A 20,198-nucleotide genomic window follows, 5' to 3' on the forward strand; every position below is an offset into this window, starting at 1 on the left:
TTAAGTGTTTGTACTCTAATGTACTAGTATTTTTTCTGGTCCCAAAGTTTGACCATTTAGTATATGTTTACATTATTTGGCCAGAATTTTCAAACTTGGTAAGCACTTAAAGGTAAATAAATAAGTTCCTTGCTTTTCAGAGATGCTGAGTTTCTGCTGACTTGGGAAAAGTTGGCATATATTGTATGATTTACTTTAGTCTTGCAAAATTGACATGAAAATGTACCAGTCCAGGCACAATTCATACTTACCTACTATTTGCTATGATACTAAATGACTAAAAAACCCTACAGTATTACCTGTTTAAAATATTTTGTTCTTGGCAAGTAAAATTTTGCAAAGCTAATTACTTATTCTTTATAGCAGCGTGGCTGCTTTAGTAAGAAGTCTTGTGCCTTATTGCATACCATATAGTGAAAATTAAAATAATAAAAATATGAGCCAATAGAGGTTTTTTCCACTGTTGTGACCTAGAAGTAACAATTTTTTCCTCTTAATAGGAACAGTCAGGCATTGCCACAGAAACCTGAACTGTGATAAGTGGAGACATACAATAACACAGCAAGGGAGCATCGGTTTGTTTTTTGACAACTTTGTCAGGAATTAAAATGGGAGAAATGTACTAACACTGTAACTGTCGCGATAAAATAACTATTTTTCAGTAGTGGCATGCTGCAGAACTTTTTTACAGTTTTAATAATTGTTTTTAAATTACAGTATTCAATTGAAAAGTTTAGTATGGTACCTTTGGTTCTTTTTGCAAACAAGTCCCAAAAAAGAAAAATTGAGGGGAGTCTTATTTATTAAATTCTTTTTCTCTAAGCATGATTTTATGAATAGAACTTGAGTTGTTATACCCAGAGGTTTATATGTTGAAAAGTTTATTGCTTACATAATAAAAAAAAAAAAAGGGAAAAAAGTGCCTGAATTGTTTAGTGATAGCATATTAGCTCAGGACTCTCCAAACAATGACTTCTTAGGTTGTGCAATAGAGTTTACAGCTCTTTCGAGTCATTTCCCTAGAACAATCTTTTGTATTTATTTTTGCTTTATATTTAGTTGGGTTTTTGACTTAAATATATATATACATTTGTAAATAAATTGTTAGAAAAGTTGTAACAATTTCCAACATTTGCTAAAAATGTGTAATAATGGGTAGGTCTGTCATCTATTACATAGCAGTATCTTATAACTGCACTGAGATGCTTGGGTTAGTTAGAGGACTGGTTGACCTGTATGCAGAAATATTCTGGCTCATCACTTTTTTTCCATATATATCATTTCTTGATTAAGCAACACATTGTCTTACCTTCTGCTACAAGTGACTGACTTGATTCTAAAAGTGGGCTTAAAGATATGTAAAAAACTAGATAAGAGGAGCATATTCTCTAACAAAGCTGTTTATAACTGAAACTATTTAAGGCAAAAAGCTTGATTTTTATTAAAATCCCAATCATTCTCCATAGTTTACCACTCCTCAATATCATTATGCTTTATGCAAAAATCAAGCAGGCTGATGTACATAATATAATGCTCAGGCCTAAAGCAATACTGTATTGTGTTCATTTCCCATTTATAGTTTGAGCCTTAATGTAGATATGATGAGGTTGTTTGTGTTAAAGATTTGTTTCAGACTTCTTAATACAAGTACACTAAAGGTATATAACAAGTAACTTTTCCAGGGAAAACTTTCTAATTATTTTTAAGAAGAAAATTATTGTCATCCAATCTTGTGCATTTTAGTAATCTCCAATGTTATAGTAGCCATAAAAGTACACATTAGAATCCCATTTAGGGAATGTATTCAGAAAACTGGCACATTCAATAGGCATGTGAAAATACAAAGGAAAACACTCAATTTTTGGGAAGATCAAGCTATAAACAATATATACTGCATGATTTTTCCAGAGTACCTTTAATAATAGGAGTATTTGACTTATGCCGTGGTTCAAGGGACTATAAAGTTTTAATACACTGAAATCTGCCTAAAAACTTTGACATACACTTTGGTACACAGTTTAGTCCTCATGTAGGATAATGTGCAGTACTCATTAGTATAACTGTGATTCAAGAACAGACAGACATGTTGACTTCTATGAATGTTTCCAAAAGCTAAGTGCAGGACTTAGGTAATAATGTACATACACTGCTCCGTTGTTCAAAAATTAAACTAGTTTTTTCAGGAACTTACGGTGTGCATAAGCCAAACAGAAAGTTGTGTTAGAACAAAGGTTTTCTTTTTCAAACCAATACAGCTAACAATTTTCAGGTAGCAGTAAATATTTTAAATATTAGACTGCATAAAGTGACCCTGTCCAAATCTAGGCCCAATTTGTGCTCAAACTGTCCAACAGGCATGCTGCTTCTTAATGTGGAAAAATACCTTTAAACAAATGTACACATAATAGAATGTAAACTGTTGAAGCTACATTGCTTTATGGGGCAATACAGTGTTGTACTATTTCTGAAAAATGTTCATTGTTTTCACAAAAGACCTGCAGAAGAATTACATTTTGAGCCAAGTAGGAAAAAATGGCTACATGAGACAACTCCTCCATATCTGATAAGGGAATTTTATACCATTGTGTGGGAGTATACAATATTGGTGTAGTCAGAGATCAAAGTTAATACATTTTATGCAAAAATTCCAGCATTAGAAGTATGAATGACTTCCCCAACTGACTAGTATGTTTTGCTGATTCTACCTATGACACTGGGTAGTTTTAATTTCTTTTGTACTTCAGTTATATCTTGTTCTGTGCACGGTTTTAAAAGACTGATGACCATTGATGGTAACACATTGCAAATGGCACATATTTTAGACTGTAGCCATTGTAATTTTATAAACGTTTCTAACCGGGGGTGTCAAACTCTATTCATTCAGTCATTTGTACCTTAACATGCTTTTCTTAAGAGCTCACCACTTGAACAAATTATTTGTTACTAATAATTTAGCAATGCTAATTCAAGATTTCTCAACTGCATTAATTTAATAAATTGGGTGTATAGATATTTTAGCTTACAGGAATTTACTTGAATTCTAGGTCTTTTTAAAACAGCCTAAGTTACTACTACATGCTGTTATCCAGTATGATAGCTACATTGAAGAGCATCTGCTGTCCTGCTAATTGGGGGAATGTTGCAGAGATGACTCCCTTCACATTGTGCAAAGACTTCATTACATATTGTGTGATAGCGTATCTTGATACACAAATGTACACACACAATTGGCTCACTTAGCACTGCACACTTAACTGATTTCTGTGTTAGACGAATACTATACAGTGATGTACCTGCTGAGAATAATAGACTTAAATACCAAAAGGCAGCCCAGAAATAGAGGAAGGTAGAAGGAAGAAGTTAGTGAGAGTTATAAGAAAAATGAATCATAAAATTATTATGTGCCTTTCTGTAATGTACTGCATTAAGGAAAATAACCTCTTGCTGTACAAAAACAAAATGTCATTTTCAAAATCAGTTTGATGGAAATGTGGGCAGGAGACATTTGTGGATTACAATAGCCACTTTGTTTCACTATGCAAGTAATTCTCAGCCTCCATATTGTAGCTTAACTAAAAGGAGGCATAGGTATGTCCTTTTATTGGCAAAGCCAATTGACACTACTATTGTGAAGTGTTAGCTGTTGAATATGTAATTATGTCTGACAGCCATTCTTTTTAGTTTTTTTAAATTTGTGTAGATCTTTATTGTTAAATTTCTTTCAATCATCTTGAAATGACTGTACTAGAATGATGCTTGTCAGATTCCCAATATCATTTTATAAATTGAAATGTTTAAATTATTCTTTACCGCTATCCAAAAATGCAATGGTTTAATACGATCAAAGTTCCATTTTTAAGTGTGTAATTGCTTTGACATATACATCTGACATTGCATGGCTAGAACCCTAATTTAATCTTTCGGGATTTTTTTGCTTTGATGGTCAGACTCCCAAAGTTAAGAAAATTGTGGGAGTTACTGGAAAACTAGAGAGCTAACACACTAGTAGAGCTCAGCCTTACCCTCTTTGGTTTGCTTAATTTTTAACAACTTTTTCAAAATCCAACAATTTACCTTATGTAAAGGACTTGGTTATATCCAGGTTTTGAGACAAGAAGACTACCTCAATGCAGATGACTGATTTCTTTGGGGATTCACCTGAAGGCCCAGTCTGGACACTAACTGACTATACCTAGTTGCCATTCTCTCTTCCACGGCATCTGGATGAAACAGACATTCAGCTTCCTGTGTCTGAGCTTAGAATTGCACACATAATCAAAAGGTTGAAGGTCTGTGAAACTTGATGGAAAAGGAAGGCTTTTCAAAACTGGCTTTTCGGTCCATGGAAAAATGCATCTCCATCTTGACTCAGACATGATGGACAGAGTGAGAGGGGCTTCAGTGAAGTGATTAAGATACTGGTGGTAAGTGATAAGGAGGACTTGAAAAATACACTTGGCTTTTCAGTATTCACCTCAGAGGACAGACAGAGCATACAATCCTTACTAAACTTTGCTTTACCTGCTGGAAGAATCTGCTTTCCCAAGGCCTCTGTTTAAACTGCTATTCGTGCCACCCTTGCCAAGTTGTCTATATTTCTTGGTTAAAGGGGAAATCTTAAAATTTTTACACCTCCTAGTGCAGCAAAAGTCTGCAAAAACTTAGTGCCTAGATATATGCACAGATCTCTTGCCTATGACATGACTTTATTCCACTGGTGCAGGTTAGGAAGATACTTGGTGCTTCAGCATCCCTGCAAAGAAAAGTACCATAAATATAATTTAAAAATAGCAACTGCAAGAACTATGAATGCTTACCTACAACCCTCTAACTCTTCATTAGACTTCCAGGAGTCAGTTAAATGTTGACCACTGTCCTATCTCAGTCTTGGCTAAGAGAAAATTTCAGTGATAAGGAGTTGACATAACCACTCTTATAACAAAGTCCTTAGCCTGTTTCTTGAGTAAATACTTAGGCATGTGATTTAGCACAGCCTTGTGCCTCCCTACTTTCTTCTTATACTTTCCCCCACACATACTATACTAGTTGTTGCTCTGAATCTTGTCTGAGTCATTTAAATCTCATAGTCTTGAAATGTTGGTGTAATATTCTGTAAATAATTTAGTTGCTAATCTTATTTTGTGACTGGTTTCTTTTTCTTGTGACTGTTTTTATTCTAGTTAATGAGGTTGGCGAAGGGCCCTCCCAGTGAGTTGCTGATTAAGTAAACAGTCCTTGGAACAACAAAAGCTTCTTTCCTTTGTTTAGATATTATCAAGTTTTCCATCCAGCAGGGATGTGGCTAGCTGTGCATTGTTATGAAATACATTTAAAGTAGAACCCATCTGTACTGCAGTTCCTCTCCATTAAACCTTTTACAATGTTTTTTTTAAGTTTAACATGATTGTTTCTGCTGGTATGGATGGGGAATAGTATTTTTTTTTTTTAATCTTCACTATTAAGAGTAAAACTGTCTAAAGTGTGACTTAGTCTACCGATTCACTATGTTTAATAGTTTCCTGATCAACAACATATATATTGACATTCAAGTATGCTTATGTTTGACTATGTACAGATACAATGTTAATATAGAGAGATTGTTCCTACAAACTCTAAATAGATGTTTTAACAAATTTAATTTTTTAGAGTTGCAAATTGTTTTAATGAGTTGTTTTAGCAGCAGGAATTGATATCATGTGTAGTTATTGAAGTAGTGTCCAGTTTTCCTTAGAAAAAATTCTGCTAGATTCTTTCTGCAAAAATGTAGTCCATAAAAATATTTGTGTACTAGATTGCTTTTTTCCCATCAAGGTTTCATCCATTGCTCTTTTGTGAATGTAAAAGCTTTAATCTAGTTATAATTTTGGGTATGTTTCCTTTCTGGCTAATAGAATCAATACTACTACACCCCCTATTTCATATTTCTTGTCTTTATAGTGCCCATAAATGTTCTTGAATTCTTAAAATAATAATGTTTGGATATTATGATGATGGATACAATAGAAAACTCTAGGACAGGTTCTGAATATATCACTTATTTCATTCAAAAGATGTAGTTCTATATCCTTTTTGTTGCAAATCCTTATTTGTACACCACATATGGGGAGGGCATGCATTTGCCGTGTGAGTGTGTGTACATTTCTGTTGAATGTTTAAAACTGCTGTAACAAACTCAAGCCCATCTATGCTAGTTTACACAAGTCACTTTACAGTTTTTAAAACCTCGATTTTTAACAAAATGGAAAGTAGTGTAATAAGTGACCTTAGAATCTAGGGATAGGGCTGAAGGATAGAATATTTTCAATTGCAGTCACAAAGTCACTAACTTTCTATATTACTTTTGTCCTCTATAGCATCTTTAGGCTTAACAGAGTCGGATCTAATATTTCTGATCATATCTAAGTTCAGATTTGCAGCGTTCCAATTTCTAAAATGTAAGAGATCATCTTGAGAAAAGTGAGTGCTCTGCACTCCAGTAGTCTGACAAGGGTATGTGTGTGTTTTTTGTGACACCATCCTTTTACATAGGGTTACCATATTTCAGCAAGCAAAAAAGAGGACGGGAGGAGCCCCGCCCCATCCTGCCCTAGCCCCGCCTCTGCCCCTCCCACTTCCCCCCCTCAGAACCCCCAACCCTCACCCCGCTCCTTGTCCCCTGACTGCCTCCTCCTGGGACCCCTGCTCCTAACTGCCCCCCAGAACTCTACCCCTACCTAAGCCTCCCTGTTCCTTGTCCCCTAACTGCCCCCTCCTAAGACACCCCCCCCCAGATGCCCCCTAGGACCCTGCCCCCTACCTGTACCCTGACTGCCCAAAACCTTATCCACACCCCCACCCCTAGAAAGCCCCCCGTGAACTCCCGACCCCCCCCCCCCGTCTCTTGACTGCCCCCTCCAGAACCTCCCTGCCCCTTCTCCGACCCCCTGGCCCCCTTGTTGTTGGCCTTCACCTAATGTCTCTGTGAGCTTGCTCAGGAACTGCCTGAGCCGCTCGTCCCGGCACGCTGGGCAGGAGGAGTGGGGGAGGAGCTCCAGACTGCCGGAGACTATCTGCGAATGCAGGGAGGAGGGGAGTGAGCTCTGCTGCAGGGGGGAGGAGGGGCTCTCTCTGGCTGTCGGAGCCCCATGTAAGTGGCACCATCTGGCCGGCTGCCCTGTTAGCCGCGCGCGCTCTGCATGGGGGGGCGGGGGAAGTCCGGACATTTACAAATTCCCCCCGGACGCTATTTTTAGCTCAAAAAGCCGGACATGTCCAGGGGAATCCGGACGAATGGTAACCCTATTTTACATAACACTAAAATGTAAAAAAGTAACACTGCCCAGATTTTAGGTCCTGAAAGGCCCTTAAGAGGCATGTCTATTCTCTCTTGAAACTCAGAAGTCAAAAATTTAATGTTTGCCTTTTTCTAACCAATTGCCAAGAAAATTCATTCTTTCCCTAAAATTGCAAAGATCCAAATTAATATTTGTGAATCACAGTCCTCTATTTATGATCACCATTAGACTCCAATTATCATCTTTGAAGGGATGGAACAGTGAAGCAAAGCTCGGGGTCTGGAGTAGACTTTTTTAATGATGTGTTTAGTATAATAGAGGCAAATAGATCGCTTCCATTCCTCAGGCCCAATTTTAGATCTGAAAGTTGTCTGGGATTTTCAAAAATGCCTAAGTGACTGAAGAGCACAAGTCACCCTAAAAATCAACAAGAACAGTTATGTGCTTTTGAAAATTGCATCCTACATATGGCTGAATCTTTGTTTCCTGAGAAATACATCAGTAAAAAAATTATTTTCATCTAAAATATATAATCACATTCCATACATCAGAGAAATTTTGTGCATTTTAACAAATCCTTACATTTTTTCTAAGCAAACACTGTAGTTGTGAAGATTAATTTTCTTTTCCAAATGCTTTTTCTTTTCTAAACATATCCTTATCTCTAATTTATTATTCAGTAATATATTTATTAAGTGTATATGATTCCTTTGGCAAAGTAAAGTGCATAGAAAGCTATTTGGGGATATTATGATACCATCTTGAGGCCTTAACCATATCGGGTTCTTCTTGTAATAGGCACTGCATGAACATACAACTAATGATGCTTTCTGCCACAAAGAGCTTACATTATAGAAAAATTAGGTTTTTTCACTTTCTAGAATGGGAGTGTATTATCTCCATGCTTTAATCCTTGGGAAACTGGCTAATTCAAATACAGTAATTATTTTAGAGTGATTTCCTTTGAGTTGGACAGAAGTTGCTGGAGTGTGCTGTGGCAGAAGGCAAGAGGTTTTCTGATTCTGGGAGCCTAGTTGGGAATTTTACATAGGAGTAAGCCAGTTTGTGAAAACTGGAAAACACTGTGGCATCTATCTCCCTGCCAGCCTTGATCCATCCCTGTAGAAACTGCTACAGTTCTCTCAGGCTATGTCTACACTACAGCTGGGATCCACGTGCTGATATCGATCCACCAGTGGTTGATTTAGCGGGTCTAGTGAAGACCCGCCAAATCGACAGCAAATTGCTCTCCAGTTGACCCCTGTACTCTACCCCCAAACAGAAGAGTAAGGTAAGTCGATGGGAGAGTTTCTCCTGTCGACACCCCCCCCTCCCCCCCCGCAGTAACTTGACCTAAGGTACGTCGACTCCAGCTATGTGAATAACATAGCTGGAGTTGTGTAGCGTAGGTAGACTTACGCGGTAGTGTAGACATAGCCTAATAAATCAGGTATACCAATTACTCCAGTACACCTTAATCTCCTTAGAACCACAACCAGAGCAATTAACATTCTACAATGGACTCATCCTCATTCTTATCAAAACCAGTTCCATCAATTCTAAATATAGGTTGGCACATTATTTACTTATGATCTTGGACTCTTCTTAAATGGAGGCAGATGGGTTGTATCAGAATAGACAATTGCTGAAATTGTAGTGCTGGAAAGGTATTTCCACACTTTCTGGTAATCCCACAGATTTAAAAAATATAGGAAAGCCATTATAAAAGGTGTGTTTGGTTATTTTAAAAAGACCTTAAACCTCAATTCATACTGTGGAAATGTGATGAATTTAGTACATGAGACCAATGTAAACTGGACCTTGTGCAGACTTTGTATGATTGCATTTGTAAGTAAAGAGCCAGGCTGTGATGCGTTAGAGAATCGTCCACTCCCTGACTATGGAAGAATGGCTACAAGAAATTTTCCAATGCCATTGCCTGGGGTGAAAAGTGAAACAATAGAATATGTTTCAGTTTGCACTTCTACTCTGCTTTTGATGGAACTATGTTAATGGACAAGTTGGCTTGATTCGTCTTTTCAGTGAAAGCTGACTGAACGAGATACTCTCTTCCTATCTTGTTCCTCTTACATTTCTATTCTGTCCCTATTGAGTGGTGGATTTGTTTTACTATTTTCCTTACAGATATGTCTAATAAAAACAAAGAAATCATTTAACATTATAAGCCATTCTGTGCACTGTTTTCTTTTTCTGGACATGTAATATATTTTTTTCAAAAAGTAAAATTCCAATACTTTAAACTAGAAAAGAAATACAGTTAAGTCTAAGCTGGTTCAGTTTAAACTGCTTGAGCATATGGAATCACTCTCCTGCAGACAGGAATCACTCTCCTACAAACTAGCCGAACAAAAGCTAGTTCTAATGGACATACTGTATTACTAAAAAATTAAATCTAGGTATTTATAAAACACAGTGTGTGCATGACATCGACAGCGGAAATCATGCCCCTGGTCCTGTAGAGTTTACGTTCTGAGATCATCTAATTTTCTACAATAAAACACTTTATTCAAGTCCTGATTTCAAAAATATAGATTCTGATGGCCAAATAAACAAATTGCATCAAACTTATAGGCAATTCTGCCTCCACTGAGGAGTTTTTATAATTTCTGCTTTTTCGGTACCTGAGAACTATTTTTCAAACAGGAAAGAATATGCTCCACATGTTAAATCCATATCATTTTGGCTGCTAGCATTTTTCCATCTTCATAACTAAATTAATGCTACGGAGAGTTAAAGAAACAGTCTACAGCAGCCTTGGGCAGTTAAAGCTGCTCAGTAGTGCAAATCTCTCTTTAGATTACATTTCCTACACCTTATCTTTTAAAGTTGATTATGTAGTTCTTAGTTGTTTTCCCTCTTAGTGGGAGTCTACTTCAGTTGATATGTATAGCTCTTCCAAAGACCCTTGAACTTCTACATACACTCCAATCTCAGAAAAACACCAGTTACCAAATAGGTAGGGAAGCTGAGACAGGCCACTTGGCCTCTTTCTGTCCAAACATGTTACTGTTCTTGAAATAGCATAATAAATCATTTTGATACTGTTTCATTGTGTCAACGTCACAAGTGTTCATTGTCTTCAAATGTAGACTTCAAATCCTTATGCATTAGTTGAAAGTAGGAACAATCAATCACTCTACATGAAAGTTTTTTTTTTTTTTTAATTTAAATCTCTAATTTATGGTATCACCTACCTTCCTCTACTCTGTCAGTTAGAGCAGCTTTGATGCCTTGTCTTCTCACTAATGTCTGTCTATTTTTTTCCATAGCAACAAGATGTGTGAGGTAGTATCTTTTATTGGAGTAACTTCTATTGGTGAGAGAGACCAGCTTTTGAGCTCTACAGAGCTTGTCCTTTTTTTTTTTTTTTTTTTTTTTTTTTTTTTAATGCCACTTCACTCCAGCTGGAATAGCTTTACTGAGGTGGGCTATACAGCCATTCTCATTTAAATCTGTATTGAAGACCTGTTTCTACCTGGTCACCAAGAATAGAGTGCATAGACCCCCTAACAACCCTGAACCATACAGGGCTACAAACTAATAGAACCTCTCCTAAGAGCCTTTGAAAATACCTAGAGCTTTTTTTCTCTTACTGAATGGGCCTCTCAGAGTTGGTAAGACAACTCCCACCTGTTCATGCTCTCTGTATGTGTGTATATATCCTCAATATATGTTCCATTCTATATGCATCTGAAGAAGTGAGCTGTAGCCCACGAATGCTTATGCTCTAATAAATTTGTTAGTCTCTAAGGTGTCACAAGTACTCCAACTCTAGCGATGATATAGCAGGCCTCAGCGAGCCACCTGTAGGGCTGCGTTGGCCATGAAATGTAGAACTGGTAAGTGGGTTTCATTACAAACAAAAGTCAGATGAGGCTTCTCAAAAGATGTGCTGGAGCTGGGCTGCTCTAGCTGCCCCTATTGCTCCACCACGTTGTAGGGATGGACTGAAGATTTCAGTTGAATGTAGAGCTTTGAAGTGGGGGGAGAGGTTTGAACTTTAGGTGTCAGAACTTGTTCAGCGTAGTGGAACCTCCGCACTCCGACTGTTTTCACTGCCTGACATTAAAACCCCCCAAAACTCAGTCAATGGCTATAAGGCAAGGGCATGGTCAGCCCTGTGGTGGAGTTTTGTTTAGCAACAGACTAGATCTGCCATTGTTCTCTCCCCCGTTTCACAGTCGAAAGCTGCCTCCCTCTCTCCCCTCCAAATGTCCCTAGGGGGAGGAGGAGCATCCCTAGGCGGACCCCGGGAGCTGAGTTTTCCCCACGCCTGCGCTTCTCGCCTGTGTCTCAGTAGGGTCACCAGTCCCCTTCTCTCCTTCCTACGCCGCAGCTGCGGGCAGCGCGGGGCCGAGGCGGTGCAGCCGGGCTGTGGCGCGTTCTCGCGACACTTCCTGCCGAGCGGAGCCGCTGATTGCGGGGGCAGCGCCCAGCGTGGCGGCGCCTGGGGCGGGGGGAGACCCAGCTCCGGCTTCACACTTGCCCTGCTGCACACGCGGAGCCCAAAACGGGGAGTCGCCGCCCATAAGCAACCGCCCACCGAGCCTGCACCCTGAGCCTGCCTGACCCCAGCGCAGGCAGCAGCGGGGACCCAGGTTCTTTGCGGAAACTGCGTCTCTCCCCCCCGCCTCGTCCTATTTCTGCGGTTTGGATGCCGATGAGAGCGGAGGAGCCGCTAGCGAGAAGCAGCACCACGCAGCCCGGCTGCAGCGGGCGCTGAGAGGGCGGGCGACTGCCTCAATCAGCAGCCTCCGCTTCGCTCGGCTCCCACCCCCGACCAGGGGCTTTAACTCGCTCCCGTCCCCGCGGCTTGTCCCGCCGTCTCAAACTTTCAGCCTGTCCCCGCTGCCGGGCAGAGCCCGGCTCCACATCCATGGGTGAGTGTGAGCTCGGAGTGCTGCGAGGGGCGCTCAGGGGGCGTTTCCTTTTCGCAGGACGAGCCGGGGGCTGGGTGGTTGGCCGGTGCGGGGTAGGGATCAGGAGGCTGCTGTCTCCCGCCGTGCTGGAGGCTCTCCGGCTTCCCCGGCTGCCTTTTCTCTCCCCCTTTGGCTCACGCGCTCGCTAATTGTTTTCCCGGCTGAGGCGGAGTGACAGGGTGACGGTGGCTGTGCAGCCCAGGGGCTGGGGCGGCGAGGAGAGAGGAAGGGACGGGGGGACCCATCCCCTTGGGGCGGATGGGGATTGCGAGCTGGGTTGACACGTTTGCGATTTCCCCGGCTAATCAGCTGGCTTGTGTTTGCTGCGGGAGCCGCCGCCGTTGTGCTGCCGGCAAGGGGGTGAAGTGCAGGCTCGAGAGGCTAAAGTGTGAGCGAGAACAGAGCCGGGGGGGCCTGGACGCGCGGGCTGCACTTTTCCTGCCGAGGTGCTCGAGCAGCCGAGCTGATGAGTGCAGCGGCTGCTGCCTTCTTGCGAGACAGGAAATCTGAGAGGCCTGCTCGAGGTTTGACATGTCCCAGGTTGGGCGGGCGGGCGGGGGCCGCTCAGGCGCCAGGCGTTGCTTTCGCTGCCCCACGTTGCAGCCCCGGAGCGGAGAGCCGAGCAGCCCCGCCAGGCTGGTCCCAGGGTCGGTTCTGCAAACCGCTGCGCGCTCTCCCGCCGCGTTAACCCTCCGAGCAGCTCGCGCGGCAGGGGCGGCTCGCGTTTGATTTTGAGAAGAAGCTGCGTCTGGTTTGCGAGTCCTAGTGCATCCAGCCAGGCGCAGGCTGTCCGGGAGGGAGACCGGCACACGGCTGCCGTGGGGTGGGCTCAGTACCTGGGGCTAGTGAGGAGCGCGGCAGCTGGCGGAAGGCGAGACTTAGTCATGCTGCTCAGTTTGTAGGTGTTAGGAAGAGCCTCCTCCGGGTGGGGGTTGCTCGGAGGCTCCCCTGCTGTGCCCGTAGAGCCCGGGGGTGAATTATCTTATTATGCTGAGCGTGGAGCTGAAGAGAGCGGGGGCGACAGCAGTGCCAGGCTCTGGCTGGCTTAGAGGCGCACACATGGGCCAAGCCTGCTCGCTCCTGAACAGGGCCAGACTCTGTTGCATCCATCCAATCTGTTTAGCGCTCCGTGTGTGTGTGTCACACACATACATTTTGTAGATTGGGGAGGAATACGTGAAATAAGGCAACAAAGGAGTACCTGTGCCACGGTGTTTTATAGACTCTCCGTGTGTGCGCACAAACTCTTGCATGTGTGGTTGGGCTAGGATCAGCGGTTTTAACTAGGCTTGGGGAAGTGGTTAAATGTACTTTAAAAGCTAGTTTTTAAGTTTTCTCTCATATATTGCCACCCTATTTTGTGTACAGTGAAGGCAAAGAGCAGATAGGATGGTGTCAACATTAGCTCTCCTTTTGAGGTGTCTGTATCCTGTCAGTTACAGTGAGCAGATATAGTTGCTTACATGTGCAGGTATAACCCAGATTTCTGTATCTATAGTGATATTTGGTAATTTGTTTGAAAATCAACAAATCACTACTGCTACTTGATACTTATGTAAGTATATGCTACATATACTTATGTATATGAAAATATGCACAATTACTGTAATGCACAAAGATACACAAGATTAAGCACCAGCTTTTTGCTGTTGAACTTCAGTTAATCCTGCAGTCCAAAATGAAGTGCATGAAGTCGTGGGAACAGATTCAGTTGCTTTGATCTGAGCTCAGTTGCTGGTTGACAGTAGGCCAACATCCCAGAACACCTCACTTCATTGGTGCATTTTAGAAGACTATGTAGGATTAGATCATTGCTGTTAATGTACAGAGAGTGTTCATCTCCATTTCTGTATTCAGTGGTAAAGGGTTGCACTCCCCAATCTGCAATATGACTTTAATATGGTGCTGTAATTGAGATTTTTTTTTAAAAGAATGGATAAGCAGAGCTGCATCTTGGGTGTAATGTCCATCCCTGCAATGTAACAAATGAATTTGGACAAAAATATGTAACAAGAAATTAAGCACACACTTTTTTTATTTTTTTATTTTTTTATTAGTTGGCTGTAATCAAATCCCATGCTTCAGGGCTTCAGCCAGCCATCTGCAGGGGCCAGGGAGAGTTTCCATCCCAGTCCCCCATGTAGAATTGATGTATTCCTCTGAAGCATTAGAGATTGTCCAGGGAGGAAGCCGGGACACCCAGTCGGGTGGATCCATGCTCTGAGGAGATACACCATAGATCATAGAATATCAGGGTTGGAAGGGACCTCAGGAGGTCATCTAGTCCAACCCCCTGCTCAAAGCAGGACCAATCCCCAGACAGATTTTTTCCGCAGATCCTTAAATGGCCCCCTCAAGGATTGAACTCACAATCCTGGGTTTAGCAGGCCAATGCTCAAACTAGCCAGGCATCAATAAGAGGATTCTCTGTATCTTGCTCACATGCTCAGGGTCTTACTGATTTCCCATCCCCAAATCTGGCAGGAATTTTTCTCCAGGTCAGATTGGTGAGACATTGAGAGGTTTGGGTTTTTTGGCCTTTCTCTGCAATATGGGGTGTGGCTCACCTGCTGGGCTCATCTGGGAATAGCTCGGAAACCTTTCTTTTTCTGTTCTTATTCAGTTTTTCAGTATAGTTTATTCTTTGCCATGTCTCTATTATGATAAAAAGTTAACTGCCACAGGACACTACTATCAGTCTTGCTTAGACCCCAGTGTTTCATTCAGCCACTTGTCAAAAAAGGTATGTGTTGTTCATATCTGAGACCAAGCTGTGGTGAATAAGGATAAGCTCTTTCTCTGATGTAAAATATTTGGCCTTCCCTTTTTGTGCATGCCCACGCAGGAGGTTAAAAGAAGTGATGAAGCAACATGAAGTAACTTTCCTTTGAGCCATAGATTGTGATCTACAAGCCAGTCTGAAATTAAGGGAAACTGTTTTTCTGATGAGTTTTCTGCCCATCCATGATGGTTTGTTCATACATTTGTTTGTACCCGTGCACGCTCTATCATATCTCATTTTGGTCATTCATATTACTAATAGTTCTTTTCTGAACTCACAGTAACTCATTCAGATTTCTCTTTCCCTGGCCAAAAAGAAGATTGGAGATATTTTGCAGTTCTGTCAATATCTTTACTTTTAATGTTATGAGTACCACTTAAAAAACAGAAACAAACTATATAGGGAAGCACAGGTATTGACAGATAGATTGAAGGTGAATTTTTTTATGTATTTGTCACAGATTCAAGATGAAAATGTGAGTTAAAAATTAACTTGACAGTTTGAAGATTTTCTACATATACGAAAGAATAGGTAAGCTCCATCATTCAGATGGCTTTGCACTTAGTGAAAATGTAGATATGGTAGAACCTCAGAGTTACGAACATCTCGGGAATGGATGTTGTTCATAACTCTGAAATGTTCATATCTGAACAAAATGCTATGGTGGGTCTTTCAAAAGTTTATGACTGAACATTGATTTAATACAGCTTTGAAACTTTACTATGGAGAAGAAAAATGCTACTTTTAACCATCTTAATTTAAATGAAACAAGCACAGAAACAGTTTCCTTACCTTGTCAAATCTTATTTTTAAACTTCCCTTTATTTTTTTAGTAATTTACATTTAACACAGTACTGTACTAGATTTTCTTTTTTTGGTCTCTGCTGCTGCCTGATTGTGTACTTCCGGTTCCAAACGAGGTGTGTGGTTGACTGGTCAGTTCGTAACTCTGATGTTTGTAACTCTGAAGTTCTACTGTATTTATATATGAATACATAAAATCCTAGGCTGTGAATCTTGTCTGTCAATTATTAAAAACAAACCTGAGTCTGACATTATGTTTTTTGAATCTTTTCTGTGTTTTGAAAATCTGTGTATGTTAGACGCCATCTTACATCCCTCTCGAATCTGTCCCATACTGGGCTCCTTATTGTATGTATATGCTCCATTAAAGAAAACAACCTCCCCAACACTCACACCCCCCTCCCCCCCCGCCGCACACATTGAAAGAATGTTAAGGTCATAAAGTGAAGTGTTGAAAAGTTAGGAAATGACACAATTAAGGTTCTTCAGGTGATAGTACATATCCATTCCACTTTTAGGTATGTGCTCACTCAGTGCACAGAAGCTATGGAAAAAAAATCTCCGTCAGTACCTCTCAGGGTGGTGCATGCACTCTCCACATGCTCATGCTGATAGCCAATGGTATGAAGAGGTGGGGCCGCCCTCAACCCTTCCTCAGTTCCTTCGCCCCACCTGTGGAAGGTAGACAGAGCCTGTATGCCTCATCATTCTCCAAAAAAATGTAAATAATTAGATTAGTAGTGTTAGTTTACATGTATTGTTTTTATATTTGTTTATTTTTGCATATTTGGATTGAATAGTGTCATCGACACCAAGTAGTGGGGCATGCCCAAGTTCCGAAGGTTTAAGTATTGTCTGGCTGTAATAAGTCTATGCCAGCCAGTGACCCTCAAGCCCGTTGTTTAAAGTGTTTGGAAGGGGGCACGTTTGAGAGAAGTGTCTGATCTCTAGGGGGTGCAAGACTAGGACCAAGAAATCTGGAGAGGTGAGGCTTTGACATCTGTTGATGGAAGCAGCTTTACGTCCTTCCTCAGAACCCAGCCACTCAGTATAGGGAGCTATGGACTCTACTTCATCTCAGAGTGCACCTTTGGAAATTGCGCTCGCATGCTGTTTCTCCCCCCTCCCCCCCATTGGAGGGATTCAGAAAGGAGGCATCGTTCTTCGAGTGCTTGCTCATGTCCATTCAAAGACTGAGCCAGTAAAAGTTCTGTAGCAGCCTCTGCCTGGGGCACAGGATTCCCTGGTGTCCCGAGAAAAGCGCATTGCAGGCCAGGTACAGTAGCCTGTGGGCAGTACTTCTGGGGAACCACTAGCTGTCCATGCTGCCTCTGTCCCTCCTGCTGTTCTGCCTTATGCCTTCCCTGTCTCTCACGGGCCTCTGACCTTGGGTCAGGAACCAGCTCCTTAGAGCGATCATCCTCTTCCAACTGAGAAAGTAGCTGCACCTTGGTGAGCTTTCCAATGAGCAGGCCTCTCCATCTGCAAAGCTCTACAATGTGCTTTTTAAGGAGATGGTTATAGGTAAGGCTTCGTTTTAGTCACAGGTATTTTTAGTAAAAGTCACAGACAGATCATGGCCCAGAAACAAAAATTCACGGGCGAGTGACCTGTCCATGACTTTTACTAAAAATACCTACCGTGACTAAAACTTGGGCGAGGGTGTTCTGGGGGGGGCGGTCTGGGCGTGCCGCAGGTACTGGGGGAGGGGGTCGAGGTAACCCGGGACCCCTGCTGGTGCTGAGGGAGAGGGGGGCCACGGTGTGCAGCTGGGACTCCCGCTGATGCTGCGGGAGAAGGGGGCTCGGCTGCGGCATGTTGCCGGGACTCCTGCTGATACTGGGGGATGGGGGGTTGGCGGGGCTCCCTACCCGGCTCCGCATCCCTGCAGCTCCTAGGCCACAAGTGCTGACTGCTACAGCTTCCATTGGCCGGGAACCGCAGCCAATGGGAGCTGCGGGGGTGGGGCCTGTGGGCACTGGCAGCACCCAGTGCGGAGACCCTCTCTGCTGCCTAGGAGCTGCAGGGGGGCTGCCCCCCCAACCTGCTGCCGCCCCCCCCCAACCTGCTGCCCCTAGCCCTGAGCCCCTTCCCACACACTCAAACTGCTGCTGCTGGCCCAGGGGCTGCCTGGCTCGGGCAGTGGGAGGAGAAGGGGGACGATCCTCTGGTGGATCTCTTCCCTGAGACTGGAGCTGGCCTCTGGCTGGAATCAATTCTCTTCTCTGCCCAGCTAATCCCTGTCCAACAGGCAGAGATCAGAGCGGTGCTGCATTCCTACCAGCAGCTGTTCTCCAGACAGCCTGGGCCTACTAACTTGGCTGTTCACTGAGTGGGGACAGGAGCCACCCGTCTTGTCAGGTGTCCCCCATTCAGAGTCAGTGGGAAAACGGCCCAGGCCCTGGAGAGAGAGGTCAGAGACATGCTGGCTTTACGGGTGATCCAGCCATCCATCAGCCACTGAGCCTCACCCATGGTGCTGGTCCCCAAGACAGACGGGTGGATCTGATTCTGTGTGGACTATCAGAAGCTCAGTGCCATCACCATGTCTGGTGCCTGCCCCATGCCTAAGCCTGATGAGATCCTAGACAAGTTTGCGGGGGGTGACTTGATACTTCACTACCAAGAATCTCACCAAAGGCTACCGGCACGTGTCTATGGATCCAGATGCCAGGTTAAAACTTGCTTTTGTCACCCCTTTGGGGCTATATGAATTCCTGGTCCTACCTTTCAGCCTCAAGGAGGCACCAGTCACCTGCCAGCATCTGGGGAATCAGTTACTGAGGGGAATGGAGAATTTTACCCTAGCGTACATTGATGATATGTGTGTCTTTAGCCAGACTGGGGAGGAACATGTGTCCCAGGTGAAGAGGGGGCAGGGTTACCTCTGGGAGGCAAGACTAGACTATAAATGCTGGGAAGTGCAAGGTGGGGATGGCAGCAGGGTGACCAGACAGCAAGTGTGAAAAATTGGGATGGGGGTGGGGGGTAATAGGAGCCTATATAAGAAAAAGACCCCAAAATCGGGATTGTCCCTATAAAATCGGGACATCTGGTCACCCTAGATGGCAGAGATGCTGTACCTGGGCCACAAGGCGGGGAGCGGTTGCTTAAAGCCAGAACCAGCCAAGGTGGAGGTGATCAGAGATTGGCCCACTCCCCAGACTAAGAAACAGATCCATGCCTTTATTGGGATAGTGGGGTACTGCTGGAGGTTTCTGCCCCACTTATAGCTCAGTGATGGGGGCTGACAGGGAGCTAATGATAAGGGTAGGCCAGACAAGGTGATCTAGACCATGCAGTGCCAGAGGGCTCTCTGTGTGCTGAAGGAAGATCCGGTCAAGGGCCCGGTGCTGGTAAACCCAGACTTTGACAAATGTTTTATGGTGTTCACCAATGCCTCAGACGCAGGGTACTCCTAGTTGGAGGTACCGAGCCACCCTCCTCGGGCCTTGGCTCCCCTCCTGCACTCTCCTTCCCCTTGCAGGATGTAGGAGATCGTCCTCTCCCGGTCTTCTTTTGTGCCACTTGGCAGGTGCTGGGAATGGGGATCAGTGCCGGTCCATCGACGGTGCTGGTGGGGCTCTCCGCACCAATGCTGCAGTGCTCAGGGCAGAGTCGGACCTCAACTGCTCTGGTGCCAGAGTTAGAGCTGGCTCCATTAGGAACACTTTGAGACAGATGTCTCTCTCTTTCTTAGTATGAGGTTTGAAGGACTTGTAGATACAGCACTTGTCGCTTATATGCGACTCGCCCAGACACCTTAGACAACTGTTATGCGGATTGCTGATGGGCTTTTTTTTTTTTTTTTTTTTTTGCAGCAATCGCAGGGCTTAAAACCTGAGGACTGGGGGATGTCCAGTCCCTAGGCTGAGTCCTGTTCGGGACTCGCCAAGTAAAATGCACTAACATGCTATGGAATAACTATTAACTATTTTACAAGAAAAGTTTGTAACACTGAACGAAGCGAAAAAGCTAGCTGAAGCAGCAGACATTTCAGCACCGTCACTGGTGGCAAGAAGAAACTGAGGGTGGAGGGAAAACAGTGGTGTCTTTTATACTGCAGCATGTGCATGCCACTCCAGAGGGCGCCAGAGCCAGTCCCCTACAGCAGGGGTGGGCAAACTTTTTGACCTGAGGACCATATTGGGGAATAGAAATTGTATGGCGGGCCATGAATGCTCACAAAATTGGGGTTGGGGTGCAGGAAGGGGTGAGGGCTCTAGTTGGGGATGCAGGTTCTGGGGTGGGGCTGGGGAATTTGGGGTTTAGCAGGGTGCTCTGGGCTGGGACCGAGGGGTTCGGAGGGTGGGAGAGAGATCAGGGCTGGGGCAGGGGTGCGGAAAGGTTCAGGTTCTAGGGTGGGGCTGCAGGTGCAGGGGTGCAGGTTCTAGGGTG

The 20,198-nt window shown here is 43.5% G+C and overlaps 2 protein-coding genes across 24 annotated transcripts in view; both read left to right on the forward strand.

Moving 5' to 3' along the window:
- BCLAF3 (BCLAF1 and THRAP3 family member 3) overlaps window positions 1-3,725 on the forward strand; it is a 69,304-nt gene extending 65,579 nt beyond the window's left edge. For both annotated transcript variants that reach the window (XM_005281577.3, XM_065579659.1), the window contains exon 12: window positions 501-3,725. In XM_005281577.3, the coding sequence (XP_005281634.1) occupies window positions 501-530 (30 nt within the window). In that variant the 3' untranslated portion in view covers window positions 531-3,725. The remainder of the gene's footprint in view (window positions 1-500) is intronic.
- Window positions 3,726-11,687: 7,962 nt separating this feature from the next.
- The window catches only part of SH3KBP1 (SH3 domain containing kinase binding protein 1), a 335,079-nt gene continuing 326,568 nt past the window's right edge, over window positions 11,688-20,198 (forward strand). For 7 of the 22 annotated variants that reach the window (XR_010596566.1, XM_008170230.4, XM_065579672.1 and 4 more), the window contains exon 1: window positions 11,688-12,175. Coding sequence is in view for 11 of the 22 variants with exons in the window: in XM_008170230.4 (XP_008168452.1) it covers window positions 12,172-12,175 (4 nt within the window). In the remaining 11 variants the exon portion in view is untranslated. Of the gene's footprint in view, window positions 12,176-12,602; window positions 12,739-20,198 lie in introns of those variants that run through there. The other 15 variants (XR_010596530.1, XR_010596542.1, XR_010596547.1 and 12 more) reach the window with 7 other exon arrangements.

This window comes from Chrysemys picta, chromosome 1 (assembly GCF_011386835.1).
Source record: "Chrysemys picta bellii isolate R12L10 chromosome 1, ASM1138683v2, whole genome shotgun sequence".
Lineage (NCBI taxonomy): Eukaryota > Metazoa > Chordata > Testudines > Emydidae > Chrysemys > Chrysemys picta.